Raw genomic sequence first — 25223 nt, forward strand, 5'->3', positions numbered from 1 at the left:
TTCCATCCATATTGTTTTATGTTTCTTGATGAATCCGAGAAAAAACAAAAAATGAACTTGGTCTCAAATACAACAAAAAAGTTAGATTTAGCTACTTAGGTGGTGCTTCATTGATCAAGGGAAAGTTAGGTGAGCTTACTTTTCCTACCACCCAGAAAAATGAACATACCAAGAAATATAACCCCATTTGATTTCATTATCTCGTCTTTCTTGCTGTTTCAGTGTCTTATTTCTGTACACAAGTTGTATGTAATGTGTGCCAGTCATGTTTTTACATAGATTACCTTAGCAATAGTATTATGTATAAATAATACCCCAAAAAAAAATCAAAATTCGCGTACATTTGCCGGGTAGAATGCTAGAAAAAAGCCTATTCAGATCACCAAACACTTCTCCGAGCCAAAATTATCTGCTGCATATGCAATGACCATTCCAAATCCGACAAAAATCAATCAGAGGAGACAAGTTTCATTTTTCTTCCCCCTTCTGGGTTTTTTCTTTTCTTTTGCATGTCAACGATTTCAGTTTTGCAAGAACAGCCGAAGAACCAATAAAATAAGAAAACTGATTCAACATTCTAAAACAAAGTTAAACTAATGGCATCATCTCTGGCCTTCTAGTCCCCAACAAGGCAAGGCACCAAGATCAGCCAGAGATGGCACCATTGTTGTTAAAGATCCTAGTGAATCCTAAATAGATGAGGTTGAATCATGAAAAGAAATAGTTAGTCATCCTCCTTCCTCGTGCTAATCATACCATCAGCGTACCACTTTGAGAAGCCCTTCTCCAGGGCCTCACGCATCCAGCCATGCCGACAGCGCTGAATAGCCTCAGGAATAGTCAGCCAACTCCGTTGTCGAACACTCTGTTCTGGCCATGATTCAAGCTCCTCCGTTACAAGTAAGGGGAACATGGTAGCTTTACACAAACCTTCCGGACTAAACTCATCTTGCAGTGTTTTGCTCTTAAACTTGTACTCACCTATGGATTGCTGAAATAAACAATACATGGACTTATATACAACTTGAGAAAAATCTTTTCTCCAACATCACTACAAATCAAGAAGCACTTTGGACACACCCACAAAACAAAGTTCCCCATACTTTAATTTCATTTTCCTCCAGTTTCTAATTACATTATGCTACTCAAATCCAACACCAGTCAAGTGTAATTTAGCCTTTAGAATGTTTTCTGATTTTAACAGTGTGAAGATGATGAGATTCAGTTTATGAATCCCAACAAAAAAATCCAACATAAAAGACTCCTTATATATGCTTGAAAACAAAGCGCAAAAGATTTCATCACAGGTCACATTTTTTCAGTTTGTGCATGAGAGAGAGAGAGAGAGAGGGAGAGACAGAGAGAGAGAGAGAATGTGTGTGTGTGTAAAACCAGCATCAATATGAATCTCCAAGGAACAAGATTGACACTGAACAACCAGGACCGGCAATCACTTCATCAAAAAAGTCTTAATAGGGAACCAAATATAATCACTTTATCATATTGAGGACCAGCAAAAACGAATGAGAAGATTTGAAGAACTAAACTCTTTTCTGAGTTAAATCCCATAATAAAAATTCACTACAACTTGAATGCATACCTAAATTAGCCAACTTTATCACAAATTTATTTTCTTCACATCAATTAGCTCATATGTAAATTTCCTGGACATTGAAAAATATTCTCTCCCACATCTTTGATTTGTGATATCTTGGAGGACGTGCAAAAACAATATTTGAGTAATGACTAAATACAGGAACTTTTAACAATTATTTTTTCCTCAAACAAATCACAACTTTCCACATGGATAAACACAATCTATATGCAAAAGTAATGATCAAAAGTTTAAACCAGTTTATGATATCTAGGGCTGCAAATAAATCAATCCGGCTCAGTCAATGGCTCAACTGGAAGGATATTTTTATCTGCTTTTAGATATGCTACAATCATCATTTATTTATTTATGAACTCTATTAAGCTCAAACTCAGATTCTACTTTAGCAGCCCAATCAAGTTTGAGCCTGATATATTTAAGTCAAGCTCAGCTTGATCAAACTCCCTCATTTGCTGCTGCGAGGTAGACATTGAAGAGATGGAGCATGACTAAAATTTCATGAATATCTGAAGGCACAGCTATAGCACGGGAAGTAAGCATACTTCACGATCTAATGGCAACTAAATCTAATAGATAATCTTAAGAATTGACATATTTCTAGATCCTTTTCAATATGGGGGAGAATGAAGAATGAAGATAACATAGGCAAGATTTCCCAAGAAGCAGCCATATATAGAATTTTATATAGTATGAGTTGTGTTCATAAAATTGAGGTCAGAAAGAATCTGCTTGTTAAACTATCAAACTCAATTTCATCAACAACTTGATATTCAATCACATAAACATGGATTTACCAACTAATCTTCAGAACAGAATTTCATGAGCCCAAATAGGGGATGTTGTCGAATAAGATTCTCCAATATCTTGTCTAGAATCTCACTATTCAAATTGACAGTGTTTCCATGAGCTACTATACTTTTGCAAATGTTCACCACCGCTTCCAACATTTCTCACCACATTTTGGATAGTGGAAAGAGATGAGAATGAAAACTAATTTTAGGAGCATTATTAGAGATGGGAACAAAAACTGATTTTAGATGCATTTTTTATTCTTTGGTATCAAGTTTTTTTTTTGGTAGTTAGTACCTCTTTAGTAACCTACACAACATATAAAGCTGCAGCCGTAGTATGTGGTGCTGATTTTGTCATCTTTTAAACTTCCTTTTCTAGCCTTACAGTTTAGAATAAATTGGTCCTAACATATTCGCCCCTGTGCGGGGGGGAAGAGGGGTGGTGCCCTCAAGCCGAATACCAACTTTATCTAAATAGACATCCACTTCTCCATGTCTACCAACTGTATCTGAAACACTTACAATTGCATACTATTCTAACCATCATCCTATTCATAACCTCCCTCTATTTAACTTCTCCACAATTTACTCACATCCACTGTTTTTCTGCATTGTGATCACCTCATACAAATAATATGAGGATTACCACTTTAGTGTGTAATTATCACACCAGGCTATTTTTAGGACTAACAGCAGTGCGATTCATGCATATTTCTCATATTATTTCTACTTGAAAGATGGATAAAAGAAGCAATCAGAAAACATAAAAGATACAGAAATGTCTTACATTCTTTGAAGGAGTTTGTAATCAGCAGATATAGGTTTGGTTATCCCTGGATTTTCTAACCAGAAAAAGCACGAGAGTAATGGTAAACAAAAAGGAAAGGCATACACCAAGTGAAGCCACAAAAGTCTTGATGGGTAGATCAAATTCATACAGCCCATAGATACAACATAAACAAGTTAGAAATTCCTCATACTCTTTTTACTTAAAAGATGCAAAAAAAAAGAGGGCAATCAGAAAACAGAAAGGACACAAAAATGCCTTTAAGTTCTTTCAAGGAGTTTGGATTCAGCAGATATAATTTTGGTTAGCCCCTGGAATTTTCTTCCCAGAAAAAGCACAAGAGTAATAAACAATAATGAATCGAGAAGCACTGAAGGACTTTAAAGAAGTCAATTCCAAGCTTAGAACAATCAACTACAGTTTGTCATCTGCAACATTACTGTGAACAGTACATTATATGCAACAAAGAAGGTTGTCCCAGAAAGGTAAACAATAATGTGATGTAGGACACAATCATCAATTTGCAAACATGTCCCACCAAAGTTCAGAGAAAAGACAATATTCCCACCATTCAAATCAACTGTACATGTATAAATTTTACAGAGTGTAAAGCCATAGAATACTATGAGTCTCCAAGCCAAGGGATATAATTAGAAAAAATTCCTGGTCTAACAACACAAACAACAGCGAAACTCAAAAATAAAAGAACAAAAAAGGGAGGAGGGTAAGTCTATGCGTACTTAACACTGCATGTGCTTTTATGTGATTAATGGTTTTAGCATGATTTTGCAGTCTCATTATCTATTTTTAAATTGTATAGAAAGGTTATGAGGCCCTTCTCCAAAACAAGGAACAATTAGCTACCACATTTGCAAAAAAAAAAAAGAAGAACATATGTTACAAGAATATGCTCTAGAATCTTACTAACAAATCCCCACGAACTCCAGCTTCTTCTACAGCCTCACGCACTGCTGCCTCCTCAACTGTTTCATCTTTTTCCCACCCACCCTATATCCATGACAAACACATTATTACAAGTATGGATGTAGTTAAAAATGTATAGGAATAAAATTCTATAACGTATAATAACTTAAAGAAGTAGACATCAACACTGTCAAGCGCACAACATCTGCATTCTTTTTCTTGTTAATAGAAGCCATAGCCTATAGAGAGTTAAAAGAAAATAAGTGTCCAATTTAAATCATAGTCCTCAGCATATTGTTTAGTGAGCTGTATGTGTCTGATGATCCAAACAAAAGGCAATCTCTTAGATATGAAATCTGGCCGCTCTTTTTGTCAGCTTGTTATGTGCTAAAAAACTCAAAATAGCACTTTAAATCTAATGCATTGACTTTGCAAGTTTCAGTTCTCTTTTTTTATACTATCCACTTATAAGATTCTCCTATCACTTGTACAAAATCGGTGCCGAGTGGCCACAGATATGGGGGGAAATGGAGCTGGTGGGAATGTGAGCTTTACTTTGTTGAGTGGGGGATCATCCCCGCCTAAGCATCACTAATGTTTTAAACAACATTTTTGACACTGAATACTTTTCATTAATTCACTGAATTTTCTAATAGCTCTTCCCACAATGATGAATTTTTCTATGGACTTCTAAATTCTAACTATATTTGGTACTAATAAAGTTGACTTCTAAATTCTAACTATATTTGGTACTAATAAAGTTGACTCAAACTCAATAGAATTAACTCTCTTAATGTTAATATAGGTATGTGGGGGCAATAAATAGTAATGATTGCAAAGGCATATTCAAGATAAAACCAGACTAGTACCATAAGAAAATACTCGTCTTTACATATCTCTTAAATCATTTGATGAAAGTTTCACCACTTTGACCCTAAAAGTTCAAATCCATTACAACTCATGACTTAACTGTTTACATGATTTGAAATATTTACATAAGGGCATCTAAAATTCAAGCAGTGTATAGCTTGATAAAGATCCGTAATTGGAACAGCTCAGAAATATATCCTGTGAACAGAACTAACTAAAAGCCAGACTCAGCCATTTCGGTGCAACTCACAGAGACTATACTTGAACAGCTCAGCAGTATATCTTGTGAAGAGAACTAACTAAAAACCAGACTCACAGCCATTTTTGTGCAACTTACAGACACCATAAACTGTGGTTCATAACCACAGACAAAGTGAAAGATTTTCATCACTTACAGAAATATCTTTTGAGAAACCCAAGTTCCAACACTTGAACATGCTATCCTGCTAATAGCAGGCATTGACAATTTTTTCACCACATCAATTCTGAGTGGCACAGTTAAATCAGTTTTTGGGATCCTAGCAACATCATTGTGAACTCATTTTAACTCCGTGAAACTGATTTATACTAAAGAATAATACTCAACTAAAGTACCCAAACCTCCATTCCTGATAACCTTGTTTCAATATCATTACATTTCATACTGCCATGTCTTTTACACTGAACTGGCTACAAATTGTTTCATCGGTAGCTGCCATTTATGTGTATAAATCACCCATGTCATAATGATGCTCAAAATTTAAATGAAAGAATTAGAAACTGTCATGGTTCAAATAAGAATTAACAAATCAAAAACAGTAAAACTTCTACATAATATACAAGACAGCATCCAGGTAGGCTGCAATTGAAAGAAGATTCAAATTTATAGCTTCAGCATTCAAAATTCTCACCTTTGGGAATAGGAGACCTGGTCCACTAGCTGAATTGATCATTAAAACTTCAAGAATTCTCTCTGGTGTATCATCGCCATTTTCTCCTGAGTCTCTATACTTGAAAGGAATACACCTGGAAAAACAGCAGGCAATAATTTCTACTGATTAGATCAACCAAGTTATACAAAGAGGATGACACATATTGTCATCATTTTTCAATTCCTCCTGGAGAAGGAAAAGATTAGGAAAACAAAAATCCTTATAGAAGTTGAAATAATTAGTCTAACATGCAACTATTCTAGAATAATAAGCAGAAAAGAAATGTCAACAATACTTGCATATGGCAACAATTGCAACAAAAGAATACTTTAGTTGCAAACCTACATCAAATACTATGCCACCAGACAACAATGCATCAGCAAAGAAAAAGAAACGGAAAAGAATAAATATGCCCATTGCAATACAACCACAATCATGGAATGCAAAATAGGCATATATGCTTAAAGCTACAGGAGTCACTAATAGAACAGAGAAGTGGAAACAATAAGTTGCAGCTCTGTTGATATATATTCCAAAGAGATACTCATTTTGGCTAGCATGTAACCCAAAGTCCACCTGATTTTCATGCATCAAAAGTTATGTTTGATGTAATTTATTTGGCTAGCATGTAACCCAAAGTCCACCCGATTTTCATGCGCCAAAAGTTACGTTTGATGTAATTTATGAGATTCTACCTTTAGCATCCACCAATACTTTATTAGTCATCTGTCACCATTTTAGCACTTCGTATAGTTGTATGGCATTAGGTTTTGCTGTTGCATACAACATGTAGCATATAATTGGTTATCATTCATTAGAAAACATCACACAAGAAAAAGAGTTAGTGAGGAGACTAGGATGCTCTAGAAATGTAGCATCGTTTGAAAACTTCAACCATTTTACTACACCACATCGCATCATTGAGGTAGATAAGAACAACAAGCTGGTTAGCTATATCTTCTCTACCATCCCCTTTACATGAAATAATAACGGATAGCTACTGCCAAAAATTACATCCGCAAAAGGTTTGGATAATTGCGCCTTCAATAATTCTTAAGGTCAAATCTCTGATCTGCTTTCAATAATCCTCAATACACAAATAAGGTCAAATCTCTAATGTGCCCTCAATAATCCTCAATGCACAAAATAAACCTCTAGGTTTCAAACCCGGAATGGACAAAAACAGAACACTGTTCTTTCAATAGTCCTCATTCCTCAATGCACAAACCAAACCCTTACCAAAGAACCCAATTGTTGAAAAGCCAAATGCATTGCAACTAAGATAAGAATTTTCCTCAAGTCAGTCCAATAATTTTTGTCAGAAAACAAGGGGCAACAAGACCATAGCAATTCCCCTCAAATTCTCATCAATTTTGACAAACTAAACGCAACCCATTTCAAAAATTACACATGCAATGACGAATCCAATGTAAACAGCAACAAAAAATAATGAAGAAATTGAAAATTACCCGGCTATGAGGCGATAACCATCCTCATACCGCTGCTGATGCCGACCAGTCCGAGCCACCAATTCTGACATTTATTCTTATATAAAATAAATCTATGAAAAAAAAAAAGAATCTGAATATATTCCTATGTCCGAATATCACAAGAACATTTCTTTCTCAATGTCATTCATATTGCGTTTCATTAGCTTCTCCTTTCCTGAAATACAAAAAGGACCTCCTTCAAGGATTAAATTGTCAGGAGAAATTTCAAGTCTCAAGTCCTAAAAATTAATGATGGTTCTGGGCTTGCATTATTCTTCTCATTGTTGTTGAAACTCAACCTCTTCTTCCTAAGTTGTGAAGATTGCATCTTAGCTGTTTGTTGTTTTGTTTGTGAGGAGAGAGAGTTTTAGAGGCAGCGCGTAGATCGGAGCATTGGGGGGTGGCGAGGTGTTTTGGCTTTTCTTTCTTTTTTATACTCCTTTGCCTTTTGATAATCACAACAGGTCGGTTACGGTTGCAAACTCTATTTAAATGTTCATCCATTTTCTACCTTATGATAATTGAGAGTTACCAATATATTTAGTTTTATTCTACCTTAAATTGGTTTTATTTTATTCTAGAAATTGTTTTGTCAAAATGTGCATATGACTTTAGGATTTTAAGTTTTTGTACTATGTGCATTTATTGCAGTAGTTCAGCTCCGGAAATCACGAGTATTTCATATTATTATTTTTGTACGTCATGATTTACAACATATCTAAGAACTATTTTTTGTCGCGACTGTATACATGTTGCATCCGATAGATTGATTTAATTTGATACAAAATGTAAATAAACCATATATGTTCATTAAGGTGGAAAGCTTCTTATGTCTCGATAATGAGAGAGCACTTTTCCCTATTTTATAATCTAGAGAATTTTAATTAAATCAAATACATTGAGTAAGATATCAAGGCTTCTTATTTCACAATAATGAGAAGGTGCTTTTTATCTAATTCATGTTCGACTAGATTTCACTTGGGGAAAAAAAATGTTCTACACTAATAGATTTTTGCTTCATAACCCTGCACAAGATTTTGCAGCACGGGTCTTAACAAGTAGTATTATATTGAAGGAACAATTATAGATACTAATATATTACTTCTTTATTTTGTAATAAGATTATTATTACAAGGAACACACAATGGTGAGAGCAATATAAACAAAAGCTTTCCCTCAGCTCCTACTAAAGTGAGGTGTAAAGGGAATCATTTAGATGCCTCTAACAAATGGTTTGAATTTGATTCTAAAAGCACCTATTTTGCTAAGTAGTAGTATTAATTTGTCACTTTTAGAATGGCTTTACTGAATACACTCATGTTATACCTAATTATTTGATTGTTGTTCTTTTTGATGATGGTAAAGTATTGTCGCCTAATTATTTGATTGGTGTACCTTTTGATGATGGTATAGTATTGTCACCTAATTATTTGATTGGTGTACCTTTTGATGATGATATAGTATTGTCAAATCTTGAATATATCCGTTTGGATTAACTATTTTTTGGGATGTTTTTGAAAAATTTTACTATTCCAAAGTTTTAGAGTATATTTTGAAATATTTAAAAGTAGTAGAGTTTTTAAAAGTAGCAGTATTAATTTTTCACTTTTAGAATGGCTTTACTGACTACACTCATGTTATACCTAATTGTTTGGTTGTTGTATACATGTCAAATAATTAGGACATCTAAGCACTATCAGATTATCTTTTAAATAAATGCATTACTAATTGCTTTCTAATTCTAACATTCCAATCATCTATATAAATCAAACAACCATAACATTTCAGCATATATCAGATGACCTTTCAAAAACACTATCAAATGTTTTCAACCATAACGTATTGTCTGATTGGAAAATGGTGCAAGAAAGTGTGTCATGGAAAAAGTGAAGTGAAGTGTGGTAACGGAAAAGGAAACTTACTTTCCTACGTATTTTCCAATCAGACAAATAGAGCCCAAGGCTATTTCAAGTCATCCTTCTTACTTATCACCGGTTTAATAAACAATTGTTGTTTCATATTCCTAAATCTTATTTAAAACCAAATACCATTATGTTTATTTTTCTTACTAATCTTACCATTTTTCACATGGACATGTTATAGATGTAGGGAAGTAAACGAGTCAAATTAGGTAAAAGTAGCAATTTGCTTCTATATATAAAGGAAATAAGTCAAGGCAATCATACAATTTGAAACTTCATTAATAACCAGTATCTTGCAAGAACCAACTAATTTAGAAGCATTTAGCTTAAACCTCCTAAATAAATAAAAACGTCAAAATCATACAACTTCATGAATGTATTTGAAATTTGACATTTCATTAAAAAAAGTTGAGGTGAATATTGAAAAAAGACACAATATGATGGAAACATAAAAAGGTTCTTTTATTGAAAATCATTGCTTAGTTTTTAATATAGCAAAAATTAAAGGAAAAAAAAAGAAAAATAAAAAAGTCTAATGTGGGACTTTGAATATGCAAAGATTTAAGGTTGATTAATAGTTTAGAAAAATGACCTTTTTTCTGAAATAGGAGTCGCCCTTGATATTGGGTCCTAGTTGTACTGCATCGCTTTTACAAACTTAATTCTTTCTAAGTTTTGATGAAAGAATGGAAATCTTTATTACACGACTTCAGATCTTTTGAAAACAAGAGAAATGAGCTTGATAGCCAATTATGTGGGAGAAAAATCAAGGTGTTAGTTATAAGCACTCCTTACATAAAAACTGATTGTGAGGTTTAGAGCAAATTTAAATACATCAAATTTTTGGATGTCAACTAAAATGGAAGCAAATACATAAACAAAATCTTAAGGATCTAAAATATTGAATTGGGAAAAAATATCTCTACAAGAACTATACAATGACCTTGTAACAATCACAAGAAAGCAAATGGACTCAAATAAAATGAAAATAGAAAAGACTCGTAGTTTTAGGTAAGCGAACAAGAAAGAGAAAGTGCAACATAACATGAGGGTAAACCCATGGCCAATAATAGTTTTTTCTTGCAAAGGAATACATGCATGTTTTGGCTTAGAAAAAGTTAAACTCATCCTTATTCTCATAGACGAAGGCTAGTTTCATAATCTATTAAACAAATGAATTATCTAGAATCCCAAGTCCTAAGTGAGATATGATTCTATAGGAAATATATAAAATATGCAAGAGATAAGGATATAAGCAAATAAAAGGAATTACAATGGCATGCAAATGATAAAGGATTTTAGGAAAAGAAATGCATAAAAAATGGTTAAACACAATAAACATTCATGAAACTACCGCGAAAGGATCCAATAGACTAATGTTTGACTAGTCTATTCTAAGTGTTATTACTAGCATTAGACTAGTAAGAAATATGAGAGATGTACATTACTGCATTAGACTAGTGTGATAGTGTGAAAGTAGGAATAACGCAGAAAATACATCCCTAGCATAAATCAAAATATAGGCTAAAAAGAATTCAATATATGATGGAAAAAATATAAATAAAATAACAGCATAATAAACACATTAGAACCTAAGCATAATCTCTAACATGCATATTATAAGGAAAGCAAGTAATATGTAAGTAAATAAAATGCATAATCATGTCCAATAAATGAATTTAAAAAATAATCTATATTTCTATAAGATACTCCTATGGCCTCCCACCTATCATAGAATAGCGTCTATAGTTAAATACTAAAATAAAGTAAATAAGAAAACTGAATAAAAAGAACATAAATAAAAGTAATAAAAACACATAGCACATAAGGCACGATAGACCAAATAAATGTATCTCTCATGGTGGTGGCTTAAACAAAAAGAAAAACTATTATCTAAAACTCAAAAATATGAATTAACAACATAAAGGTACCCAATTACACAAATCAACACTACATAATCACATTCAATATGCAAATATACACAAGAAAAGTTCAAAATGAACTATAAAATATGCTTGAAGAACATGAATAATAAAGGAAATAATCTAATTCAAAAATTAACAATTAGATTGGACTCAATTGCAAAAAGTTAGAAAGTTTTGTGGGATATAATGTAATTTTAAGAAGTTTAAGGACTTCATTATAAATAAAATTAAAGACCTAGTTGACCCTTCAGAAACAATATAGTTGGCAAAGTAGCATAAATTTTTTTAAAAACTTTTTAATTTTTTCTTTAATTTTCTATTTTTTTGTTTAAATGACTCCTAATAACTTTTTCGTCGCAACTTCCTCGAAAGTCCATAAAAAAGAAAGTAGTCATTACTTTTGAAAACTCCAAAAGGCGCAAAAACTACCATAAAGCCTATCTTTCTTGAAGTTTTAGTTTGTTTTTGAAAGATCTTTTTGGGTTATTTTGGGACTAAAATTGATTTTTTTATGAATTTGTGGGAACTTCCTTACCCTAAAAGTTCCTTTTAATATATAGCAAAGTTGGGATCTTTCAAATATACTCGATGATTTATGGAAACCCTCTCTTTTTTGCATTTCTAGTTCCACTTGGCTAGTGATACAGGTTTGATTTCTACCTCAATTGAGGGATCAATAGTCAAGCAAGTATCAACTGAATTTGGACTTTTTAAAGAGGAATAATACTTAAAAAATCTAAAATTTTATAGCATATTCTACAATTTTTTAAAAATTGAGGGAATGCAAATTCATGAATGTGGCTCTACTACTACTTCACATTACAAATTTCTTAAAAGCAAAAAAAGCTTTTAAAAAGGAAAACATATATATTCACAGGCATGTAGGAACATGCAAAAAAGAAGCTTCCAAACAAACACAATGAAAAAGCTACATTATTGTAGTTGAACTAAATTGAAGGCAAATGAAAAAAATTCCAAACAAAAGTAATCACTCCTATAACAACTAAGAAATTGAATTGCTACAGTAAATCCTATTAATATTTGTTCAGTAATATGCTATAATATCTTTCCAACAAAACCAGGTGTTTAAGAGGCTAATCACCCAATTCAAGAGTAAAGACGTAAATTCAGACACACAATTGTCATCAACCAAAAAGCTATAAAGTCATTTAAGAAATACACATACATTAAACTATTGTACAATATGTTCAACCAATTACCAATATAATCTCAAATGACTAAATTATTCTTTCATGTTGGCAAGTAAAATTTTTGTAAACAGTATTCCTAGAAAGTAATTCTTACCTTTGTATAGAATTTAGTATTTTTATATACACCTAGTTTGAAACAAATGCATACAGTGGCAGAACTAGGAACCAAGTTTAGGGAGCAACTGAATTAGTATATAACACATTATTACTAAACACAAAAATTCTTCAATAATAAATAATAGTAAAGAAAACTATATATCACTAGTACACAATAGTCGGTTGTGTCAATTTTTTTAAAATTATAAAGATTTCATAGACAATAATAATATTGAAACAATGTTATGATTAGCATTTTTGTGCACTAGACAACTATAGTTCTTGAAAAATGAACTCAAATGAAGATCACTTGTTCACTTTGCATACAAAAAGTTTTAAAATTTTTGTTTTGTTTTCAAATAATAATACCTAATTTTCATTTTGAATGTGATCATGTTTAAAGTAGGTGATAATTATAATTACTTTATAAACTTAGAGGGCAACATAAAGGAAGAAAGAAAATATGAGAAATCTCAGGTGTGCAACTATAGGACAAAATTAAAAATATTAAAAATTTTCTTGGCAACTCTAGCAAATTTTCAAAGTTAAGAGAGGTGATTGCCCACCCTCAAATTGTAGACACAAAAAAATGTGTGGAAAGATGAGGAGAATAAATACACAACAAACACTCAACAATTTTATTAACTCAAAACTCAATAATAATAATATCAAGTCATGGCCTTTCATTTATGGCAACTCACAAATCTCAATTTAGAGGCTTTCCGTCAAACCTATTTTTCAAGACTTAACTATTCAAGTAATAATATACTAAACTAGTAGTATTTATAGATTGTAGTACATTCTAAACAAACACAATTGCAAACCAAAATTTACTTGGAATTAATTTGAGATTTTCTAAACTAAAATGGAAACGAAACCAATAAGACATCAAAACAAGAAAAATAAAAGAACTAGGAAATAAACAAATAGAATAGCTTAGTTTAATTCCATCATTGCCTCCTTTAAACTAAACTTTTCACTGTATTCACTTTCAATACTATCTCTAATTTGAATCTCTATAAACAACTCAGTTGCTGCAAGAACGATGTGAAACACCAACATTCAATTGATCTTCCATTTCATCTTCATACATGGTAGTGGACAAAACTTCTACTTTTCAAATTATTTATGAGCTCAATCACTTCTATCAAAAAACTCAAATATGTTTACCCATTTCTCGTTATACACTCTATAATTTAATTCATCCACATCACCAACAAAAATTTACAAATTCACGAAATCATAATTGCTAGCACCAATATTTTCTACACCATCATAATCTTCAACCAAATCCTCAACTCCATAATGAATCTCAATAAATTCAATTATTTGATTTTCTTTTTCAAACAAGTTATTAGTTCCAATAAGTCAGTATTTGTTACCTTGTCACAATCTTCAATCTCAATTTTAATTTCACCAGTAAACTCGTCTTCTTTCTCAACCACTCGTGAAATTTCCTTTCGAATCATAAAATTTTCATCTTCAAATGTATCCACAATTTCTACAATGTCTTCTCTCTTTACCTCATTTAGAAATTATTTTTCTTTGTTTTTATCACAAATTTCTTCAATTCCATGACCACAATAAGAATTCATCAAAAATTTCCAAACTTTTTTTACCCTTTTTGTATGTATAAATTTTTTGATTACATGCAACTGGACTTTTGTATTGAGATAGTGAAACGCCTTGTGATCCAATTGTCTATTTTTCTCTAACTTTTTGACTGCACTACTTGATAACTTGCACCTTCCGTAGGTTGTGCGAACCCCGTTTGGACAATTTTTCAAATTCTAATAGCTTGAAAAAATGTCTTCATCATCCAACTTCAAATTTCAAATTCATTTTTACCATCAAAGATAAAAACAGCATAATGTTGTAAATAACACGAATCCATATTTTAATTTCACAAACAAACCCTAGGATCAGAGTTTAGAATTTTGATACCACCTACTGACACAAAGAAAATATGCATAGCAGAAGTAATTTTAACACACAAAAATGTGGGAAGATGAGGAGAATAAATACATAACAAATATTCAACAATTTTATTAACTCAAAACTCAAAAATAACAATATTAAGTCGTAACCTTTCACTTATGACAACTCACAAATATCAAGTTAGAGGCTTTTCATCAAACCGACTCTTCAACACTCAACTCAACTCTTCAAGTAATAATCTACTAGACTAGTAGTATTTATAGATTATAAAATTTTCTAAACAAACAAAATTGTAAACTGAAACTTACTTGGAACTGAACTGAGATTTCCTAAACTAATATGAAAACTAAATAAACAAGACACCAAAACAAAAAAAAAACTAAAAGAATTAGGAAATAAATAAATAGAATAACTTAGTTTAATTCCATCACAAGTGAACATGGCTCCATTCTTGAATGTACATGTGATTTGTAACATTGACATTTATCTTACAAGCCAAATAACAAATTAATTCAAAAACCAATACACAGAAAGTAACATTTGCATTTCATATTTAGGCATATAAGTAACTATTGATGGTTTATTAGAATACTAGGTGGTTGCTTCCCACGCAACACGTGGGAACTTTAGACCTGTTAATAAGGTTGTATTTGTTATTTTGATATTTTTTATATATCCGCTGGAATATTAGTCGAGAATATATTAGTTCAAAAGAGTAGGGTTGGTTGATGTGATGCGGATTCAAAAGGATAAAGCCAGTGGAGTTCAAAGTATACTATTTACATATACAATAGCATGGCTGATTCAAAAGATATGGCACAAGAGTTGTTTGGTGATGATTCAAAAGGAAGGTAAGCCATCCTATTTACATGTTCAATAGATATATGGCATAAGCTGTTGCAGTACTGAAGAAGAGTTTTTTGGCAATGATTCAAAAGGAAGCGCAAATGATCCTAAGCATCCTATTCACATGTACAATAGCATTAGTGTCGCTTCTTGGATGATGCAATACATTGCTTCTTGGTGGGACTTTCTATAATTTGAGTGAACCAAGAAGGTTGGTGTTAAGTGTATCTGATGTGGTTTTTGCTGGAACTTTAGTGGAGGCTTGAGGAGTTGTCAAAGAAAGTTCCACTATTAGCTGGTTTTCACCTGCCTTTGTGCTCTCGTCTGTAGGAATTGGCTGATTTTCGTTGATTGGTAGCATTGCAGTGTGTTTTGGGTCTAGTTGATGGGCTATGATAGCAGTGCACCTATCATTGTTAAATGTGGTATAGTTTGTTGTCACTCTGATGGATTGAGTAAAATATGTATAGAGGAAAGGATGTATCAACAGTTTGTGAAGCTAGAAGAGATGAAAAATTAAAGAGGAATGAAGTGATCGGTAACTCACTAGCAATGGATGTTTAGCTATTGGGGTTGGTTGGTTAGAAGAATTGAGGTAAAAGTATTTTTATCACTCTTATAAAAACTACAATGCACAAGTACTATATAAAGAAGGCATGTATGAATAGTATACATTGCTTGAGGTTGCCTCAAATAAACAGTATACATTGCTCGAGGGTGCTATTTTGGAGAAATTAAGGTGCCTAACAAATCAAATGATATACATTGACAGTGTACTAATTGAAGGTTTAGGCTTGGTTTCAGGTTTCAATTTTTTTTTTTTTTTGCCCTTTCTTCTATAATTCACAAAGAAAGGTAAACAAGAGTTATGTGAAACATTTTTTGACAAAATGGAGTTCAGATGTAGGATTAAATGATCAAGAAAGGCTTGTAAACAAATTATTTTTTCAAAATCTCAAAAGTGACAGGTTTATTGTATTGATTTTATAAACTTGCAAAACACAAAATTTATAAATGCAAGAAAAAAAAGTGGAGGGAAAAAATAGAGAATAAATGTAGAAAATGGTTAAAAGGCTATTTCTTCTGCAACACTACTGTTTCTTACATCTGATTTCCCTATATCTGAATTTTTTGGTATCGCTGATTTTCCATTTGATTATGCAAAAGGGTCAAGGTTTTTGAATCTTTTAGCTTCTCAGATTTGCTTAACAATCTTTTTCTCGGATATTTAAGAACAAGAGCAGTAACCAAAATGCAGTATTGATATGCCTCCATTTTCTTAAGGTACTCAGATTTTAGCCTACTGCTAATTTTTATTGAAAGGTTTTGCAGCAATTTGCTTTTTTTTTTCCTCTTTCCAAGGCAAAAAACAAGTGCAATTACTGCGAGAGCTTAGAACTATGCTTACAATAGGTCCATCTTTCAGTCCATTATCTCCATTTCCATTATTTGGATGTGTTGGTTGATTTTTGAAATCGTTGTGTGCACCTGGAGCTGGAGAAGAGCAGTTTCTGAATCTACCATGAGGAGGTGGGGTATATGGCGGTAGCGAAGGAGCAGGACAATTGGAAAAGAAATTCTCATTGTATTTGTTTGATGGTAAATGTCAAAGGGAAAAGATCTAAGAAGTTTTGTATAACAAGGTAATATTATGAATAACTTACATAAAGCTATAGATGGAGAGGAGTTCATGTGGTATCCATCCACCGAAATTATTGTTTGCAACATTTCTACAACAAAAGAAAAAGAAAAGAAATGAACACAGAGTCTTATGTGATGTAAGCTGGGGTTAATGTTCACATAGTTTCTCAGAAGGCAGAAACACTTATAAATCTGTCAAAGGCTATCCAAGCAAAATATTGAGTGAACCAGTCAATTGGTTATTTTGCAAGTAACTACAAGAACACGTATCACATGAGAAACTTTAGCAATTAATTAGCAACCTCAATAAAAAGCACCATGCAAAACTTACAGAGTAGAAAAATTTGATAATGAGGTGAAGGATCGAGGAAGGACTGTAGTCAAATTGTTGTTGGAGGGATCTGTGGCATGCAAGTGAGAATATTATTTTGGAAAAGCAAAAGTCAAATAGATTGGTATGCCAAATAATATGGATGCAAGTCTTTCATGGTAAGGCAATCTCCTCTTTAATGTACCATAAGGTTGTAACTAAATGCCCTTGATAATGATATTTCCAGAAATTATTCTTTGTGAGGATGTGCATTAAAACTAGAATGTAAACGCCAAATTCTAATTCATTGAAAATTTAAAGACAATCAATTTGAAATCTTGAAGGTGGTAACGACTGAATTGTGGTTTATCACTTCAATAAATGTGTAGCTAAAATCTGAACAGCAAGATGTTAGAACTTTGTTCATTGGATTTTATTCTCTTGTGTATAACTAAACATCCCAAGAACAACAACCAAGTAGCACGAGCATGGTATGCCGAGCCAAATACCATATTATACTTGGCTATCAATAAATATTTCTGTCCAATTTCAGTGACTCATCCCTTTTTAAGTTACCTTACCTATTGGTTATCTAATGCACTTGTACAAAATAAATCTTCTAATGTGCTCACTATTCCTTAAAATAAGATCAGAACAGTTGGACACCTGGGAGTTAGTCCTATAGTGTATTGATGGCTGTATTTTCAAGTGGCTTGGAAAACAGATTTCATTAAATGGACTGTACGTAATATAAAATTGAGAAATTTTCTAGAAGTCTCAGCAAGCAACTCTGAATATGGAGGAACAAAAAATAGAAGTTCTTTTGTAATGATTGCTCCCAAATGTATCAAAATCAATAAGCTAAAGATTGTCTGTAACTAAATCCCTCACAACATTGCCATGTGAGAATGATTGTTGAAACATTCCTAAAACAAATAGTCATAATTAGAAATAAGAGAATAAAACTAATAGATGCAATTAAAATCGTGAAAGATTTGTGATTCAGAAATAGCTAAGGCTGGCCATGCGAGAAATGGAGTAAGGAAGATTTGCACTTGTATTATTATAAGCAAGGTTTTTACAGTGACAAATAACTTATCATTAGCAAATTAAAGAAACAAAAGACACGAGATTGTACACCAACTTACAGTTCACTGAATTATAGGACTTACATACTTGTAAGGTTTGATGGTAACTAATAAGGAATTGAATCATAAATCATATTGCTAGTGAAATCCCTAACATAAATAATGCACATAATGATTACAAAGTTAAGTGGCTGTTAACATTAGAAGCACCTCAAAATGCAATGATCTTTGAGCTCATTATCGATCACATAAACAATAGTCTTACAATGTTTTTAAGGACATAAGACTATTCAACAAGTATCTCATTGTTCCATTCAGAACTTCGATATCAATCTACAAACTTATAGAGAAACAACTGCGGAGCTTTAACAGATAATTCCTTTCCATGACTGTGCAGATGGATCACTATCATTGGCTTTCCAACCAGTTAACTGCGGAGGACTATTTAGTGTATTGTACAAAACTTACAGAGCTGTTATTGCAGAAACATAAGGAAATATAAGAAATCAATATTGAAAAATAAAATGAAAATAGCTATTTAATATTAAGAAAAAAGTTCCAATTTTTTCTCTACTGTTGGCTCTCAAAGCCATCGAAAGAGCAAAAAGAAAATAAATAGTTAAGAAGTGAATAATCAAGCTATTTATGATCAGAGAGCATGAGGCCAATTCAAAGATCATTCATGATCAACATATCTTTAGAGATTTCACTAAAGACATAGTTTTGCATCACAAGATTATTCTATCATCCAACAAAACCAATCCTGATTCTTGACATAGAATAAAAGTCAAATCCATTAACAGAAGAAAAAAAGGAAGAGAAAAAATCTATCATTTTTGCTGACTATCAGATGCAATAGGAACATCTCCAGCTCGCCTCAAAAAAATAGTATAAACGAATTAGATGAGAGAATTATGCAAACGCATCAGTTGCAGGCATTCTATGCTAAATATCCAAATTTAACACTAAGCATCACAATAGTAGATAGGTTAAATTCCAAAACGTAGGAAAATGCAAAATCTATTTTAAAGGTCATAACATAAATAAGGGCAAAAAATAAATGTTTAGCACAAAAAAGGCGGAACCCAGAAATGGACTTCTGCAGAGCAATAAGAAAGCCACCAAAAAAGCAATGTTTTTAAACTCGGACTGACCAGCGAATCGAAGAAGGGCCGATTCGCGATTCGACCGGCTGGTTCACCGGTTCTCTTTTTTTTGGTGCAACTTCAGCGCTAAGTACTTTACAGGTCTTCAATCTACACTTAAACTTATCTAACATGGTTATTGATAACTTTAAATCCCTAAAATGCATTCACTAATATAACTTAAAACTAAATTTAAGTTGAGATAATAATAAATTTTCTAAAAATTATACATGAAACCTAAAATGATAAACATAACTTAAATATCATAATTTACCATAAGTTTTCATAAATTCATTACAAATATAAATAGATATAGTCCAAATGTTCATCAATTATCACAAACAAAAACACAAAAATAAATAAAATAAATATTGACATTCTTTCACAATTCTAAAAAAGTCCATAAAAGAGTCCAAATCATATTCAAGACAAACAATTTGAATAACAAACTTTCATCATTGACATCATAAAGCAATTGCACCACCTTCACAACATCATCAATTTAACTTGAAAAAGTTAAAAGTTTATTACAAAAATATAAATCTAACTGCTTAGACTAAATCATCTTACAATATCACATATGGTTTTAATTTCAAATTTCAAGTTTACATTATTTTTCCTCTGTAACCGAAAGGTAAATGATGAAATATGAACATTCATTCAAAAGATTCTTTGAAGGTCACATCTTATTAGTAAGCCAAATAAGTTTTGGAAACCAAAAAACAAATGATTTCATACTAGAAAAAGAAAAAAAAACATAATCCAAATTAGCTTCCATTGATACTATTCCTAAGTGAAATCTACATAAAAATTACTACAAGCTAGACACCAAAGACGAAAAAGGAAAAATTTGATTAGAACTTCAAAAAATTGTAAAATTATAGTAGTAGGCAATATAATTATTACAAAAGAATGTTATATCTTCTTAATACAAAATGATGCCCTAAATAACTTATGTCATAAACGGTATCCATTATCCTTCATAAACGGCATCTCTGTTGTCATGGACTAATTAAAATTTTTTGTTTGATTAAATTTTTTAAATATTTGTACTAAATCATTCGCAAATGGAAATAAAAAACAAAAATCTTGAAAAAAAATTAAACTCACCAAGATGGAAAAACTCTTATGAAACTTGAAAGTTGAAGCTTCCAACTTGCCTATAAATCGGCTAAAATAATAGTTTGATGATTATGGTGAAGGCTTGAGAAATATCTTGTCATGGGTATTTGATTTGGAAGTGGAAAGGTTACAAAGAAAAAAATAAAAAAAAAACAAGAGAAGAAGCAGAGACAAGAGAATTGAGGATTGAGGATTGAGAAAGTGAAGCAAAACTGCAAATGGTGTTGTTTGGCGTCTAGGGGTGTAGAGAAATCGAGTACCTTGAATCGAGCTCGCAAGTAGCTTGGTTAGCTACTCGACTCTAGCTCGATCAAATTCGGGATCGAGTCGATCTCGAGCTACTCGCTACAATAAACGAGTCGATCTCGAGTAGTTAGGAGAAAGAAATTTTAGCTCGTCGAGTAGCTCGAGCTCGGTAGCATATATGTATTGTATATTATTTTATATATCAATTTACTATTTTAGGTTTGTTAGCTAGAATATTTACGGGCTTAACCAATTATGTTGTAGTAATAATGAAGGCTGAATAAGTAATTTTGGCTTGAGAAATATGATGAAATGATGAAAACTAAAAATGAAAAATGAAAACCCTTCTGTCAAATCCGTCCTTCATTCTTCTTCTTCGTTCCTCTTCACTCTTCAGCCTTGATTCTCAAATCTCAATCTCTCATTCTTTGGCTCATCTTCTCAACTGTCACAAGTCACAACTCACAAGGCAGTTGAGACATCTAAAGCTTTAAACACTTCAGCAGTTCAGCTAATCTTCCTTCTTCTTTCTCCTGGAGCTCAAAATGGAGTAGGTAGCAGCGTGAGCAGCCGACCTTTGAGTAAGAGTTTGAAATCAAATCAAAACCCACCAATTTCAACAGCTGCGTTTGACAAATTGAGGTACTTGTTATGCATTTGTGTAGTAAATATGTGCATTATGAGGTTAAATTTTATAAATGTAATATTAATTTTTAATCTCCAAACCGTAACCGAAAAAATTGGGGGTTGCAGCCTGTGATTCAATATATTTCATTTGCGTATCCCATTCCCTCTCCATTGCTACACTGAAACTTTGAGGAAATGGAGGGCAGCTCGATTCCTTCAACAAGCGATTCGGTAGTTGGCGCGACAGCTCCAAGAATTGGTAAGCTTATTGACATTGGCTCTAAACATGTTTGTGGGTTTTTCTTTGATGTGAAAATGCACTGATTTCAGAAATTTGCTTTACATCTGAGTTGGATTATTAAGTGTTAACTAGCTAGTATATTAATGAGATTAATGAGAATATTCAGTTATGTTCTTAAGTAGGTCAGGAATCTGGAGAATAATTTTGATACTATCTTATACAGTTTTATTTAACGCAACAAATTATTCTAGGAATCAGAAAATTTAAAGACAATTTTCAATACTGTTGGTAGTTCCATATTGTCACCCTTTTCCTTTCTTATTTGCCACGAAGGTTGTTACTTTGAAATATGCCTAAAAGTTCTATAAAAGTACTAATAATATAGCCATTCTGACAGAGTATAATGCGTATGTCAAATCCAATTTCCAGCAATATGCAACTAATTTTTGTTGCTTTTTCCTGTTTGGTATGATTGAATGATTGCGACACCGCTGTTCTACCAAAGAGCTTGGTTCTTCAAGTTCTATTTTTGAAGTAATTTCACATGTATTTTGGGTGCATTGACCATTACAATTCATACTTAAGGTGTAAATTAAAAACTGAATGATGAAATTGGGAAGCATAATTACCTCTGTATGTCATTTTTCTCAAGTATTGATGAATTCAGATATGCATACTGAACTTTTTCAGGCTCAACAGTCTTTCTTTATTCAAACTGTTTTGAGTCTCTAGGTTAGTTTTCAAAAACAAAATTGGCAGCTCTCAGTCAAATTTAACATTTGAATTCTTTCAATCTGACTTCTTTTTGTTTGTAAAATTCTGGGTAATATGCTTTTTAGAATTCAAACTATTCTGCTTTTGAGTATTAACACTCATATCAAATTAACTTTTGTTTTCTGTTGTGAGTAATTGCTTTGAGACCAATACACATTTGATTGTGTCCTCTTTACCTTTATTCTGAATTGTTTCATATTTCATAGCATTGAAATATTATGTAAGATCTGAATTTGCTATGAACTTTAGCCCTGATATGAATGTTTTTTGGGAGCTGTTTTCAAGTTTTGGGTGCTTGTGTCATTTTCAATTTCTTCTAATGTCTGTTTGGTTTGAATTTAATGTTCCGTGTGAAAATATTTGAAGTGGAACTCTTTTCAATGTAAATGTTTGTTTTTCTGTTAAAGGCATGTCTATTAGTCCTCTCGAGGTTTCTTCAATACCACATGTGTCTGGGACTGATTCATCCACACCAATTATGATTGACAGCCCAGTATTTGTAAGCCGTGACACTTGTGATCCCACACAAGAGGATGGTGAAACACAACAAGGGGGAACCGAAGACACCAATAGGCAGCAAGGAGATGCAGCTGAAGATGATGGTAAATTTCGCGTACCTAAAAGGAATAAAACATTTGAGGCATGGGAAGATTTCGACGATTTGGAAGAAAATGGCATATATTATGTCATTTGTAAATATTGTAGCAAGAAACTAAATCGGGGAAAAACTAAACAAACCAGCAGCATGTGGAGGCATTGAGAAAACTGTTCCATTAGAAAAGCCAAACTTAGAAAGGCCAAGCAGCAAACAAAGATAAATTCGGCAGGTTGATGAGCGTTTTCCAACTGTACCACCATTGCACATGGGCAAATTCGATATGGAAGTAATGAGAGAGGCTTCTGCACATTGGATCTTGATGCACAAGCATCCTTTCACAATTTTGGAGGAAGAGGGTTTCAACCTAATGATGAAACGCGGGTGGCCGGAGTGGCAGAAGATCTCACGCATAACAGCTAAACAAGATTGTACACAGGTGTACGAGATAGAGAAAAAGAAGTTGAAAAACTTGCTGAGACATATACAGAAAGTCAGCTTGACCACCGATATGTGAAAATCAAATAATCAAAAAATTGAATACATGGTGGTGACCAGGCATTGGATTGATGAAAATTGGAAGCTTCAGAAAAGGGTGTTAACTTTTTTTCATATTCGACCACCACGTCGAGGAGTTGAGATGTTAGATGCAATTTTCAAGTGTGCAAAGGAATAGGGAATTGAGGGAAAAATTCACACTATTTTCGTAGACAATGTCTCAAACAATGATGTGGTCGTGAGATTGTTGAAAGATGATTTCGGTAGATACAAGAAGCTATTAAGTGGAGGAAAACTATTTCATGTTCGTTGTTGCGCCCATGTCTTGAACCTTGTGGTACAAGATGGCTTGAAGGAGATAGTAGATATTTGTGAAAATATTCGAGATAGTGTGGATTTTGTGAACAAATCTAATGGTAGGGCATTGCTATTTGCAGAGATTGCTCAACACCTGCAAATTCCTGGAAAAATATTATTCCATGATTGTAGGACAAGATGGAATTCAACATATGAAATGTTGAGTTGTGCTATAAAATATAAAGAGGTTTTTCCTCGTTTTTAAGTTCGAGAGCCCCTTTATGAGTCTTGTCCATCTTCAGAGGATTGGGAGAAAGTTGAGAAAGTTTGCACCATTTTAGAGAAGTTCTACACAGTCACGCACATAATTTCGGAGAGTGAGTATCCAACTAGCAACCTATTCCTCCTTGAGATTCTAAAAGTGAAGAAACTCTTGGATGCATGAGTGGATGATGAAGATGATTTTGTCCGGGGTATGATTACAAGAATGAAGTTCAAGTTTGACAAATACTAGAAAGAGTGCAATTTATTGATGTCCATTGCAGCTATCTTGGATCCCAGATAGAAAATGCGAGCAATAGAGTTTGTCTTTCCTAAGATGTATTCCACATATAAAGGTCAAGAGAATATCACATATGTTCGAAAAGGCATTTTTGAACTTTATGACGAGTACGTTTCTATGGCTACAAGTGGAAGTATAGGAATAGGTTGTTCATTAAATCCTGCATCTGAAATAGCGTGTCTACCTCGAGCAAGTGCTGACTATTGGGATGATTTGGATAAGTATTGTGGTGAATTCGAATTCGATGAACCCCATAAGAGCGAGTTGGTGGATTATCTAGACAAGCCTCGCCAACCTACTAGACAATTTTTAGATTGGTGGAAAATCGACCGATCAGCATACCTGGTACTCTCTCAGCAAGCAGCTAATGTATTGGACATTCCTATCACTACCATCGCATCTGAGACCACTTTTAGTGCTGGAACTAGGGTGATTGATTCATACCGTGTTTCACTTGCCCCAGAGACAGTCCAGATATTAATGTGTGCGGGTGATTGGTGTAGAAATTTACACGGGGTCAAAAAGAAATTGAAAGTAAGTTACATCTATATAAATTTGTTATTGCAGAGATAAATTAGTACTCCCTCCGTCCCGTAAAATCTGTCGCGCTTGGGAAGCAGCGCTTTTTATGCACAGTAAATTTCACTTGTTTGTAAACCCATGGGTTCCAAATTTGCCCTTCACATTCACCGACAGACTCAAGAAATAAATGGGTCAAAGAGAGACCCATCAAAAGCATTCCATTGTTTCG

General features: G+C 32.8%; 1 protein-coding gene across 2 annotated transcripts; it reads right to left on the bottom strand.

Annotated features, from left to right (window-relative positions):
* Positions 1-437: 437 nt before the first annotated feature.
* On the bottom strand, positions 438-7846 carry LOC113691911 (nudix hydrolase 16, mitochondrial). 2 transcript variants are annotated; one of them, XM_027210239.2, is made up of 4 exons: positions 7368-7846; positions 5878-5992; positions 4118-4201; positions 438-991 (listed from the first exon to the last, which is right to left on the bottom strand). In XM_027210239.2, the coding sequence occupies exons 1-4, from the start codon at positions 7436-7438 to the stop codon at positions 725-727; spliced, it is 537 nt and encodes a 178-aa protein (XP_027066040.1). In that variant the 5' UTR covers positions 7439-7846; the 3' UTR covers positions 438-724. The 2 variants fall into 2 exon arrangements, with proteins under 2 accessions (XP_027066040.1, XP_071909377.1); XM_072053276.1 differs by lacking the exon at positions 4118-4201 and having other exon boundaries at positions 7368-7845.
* Between the last annotated feature and the right edge of the window lie 17377 nt (positions 7847-25223).

This window comes from Coffea arabica, chromosome 6c (genome assembly GCF_036785885.1).
Source record: "Coffea arabica cultivar ET-39 chromosome 6c, Coffea Arabica ET-39 HiFi, whole genome shotgun sequence".
Classification (NCBI taxonomy): Eukaryota; Viridiplantae; Streptophyta; class Magnoliopsida; order Gentianales; family Rubiaceae; genus Coffea; species Coffea arabica.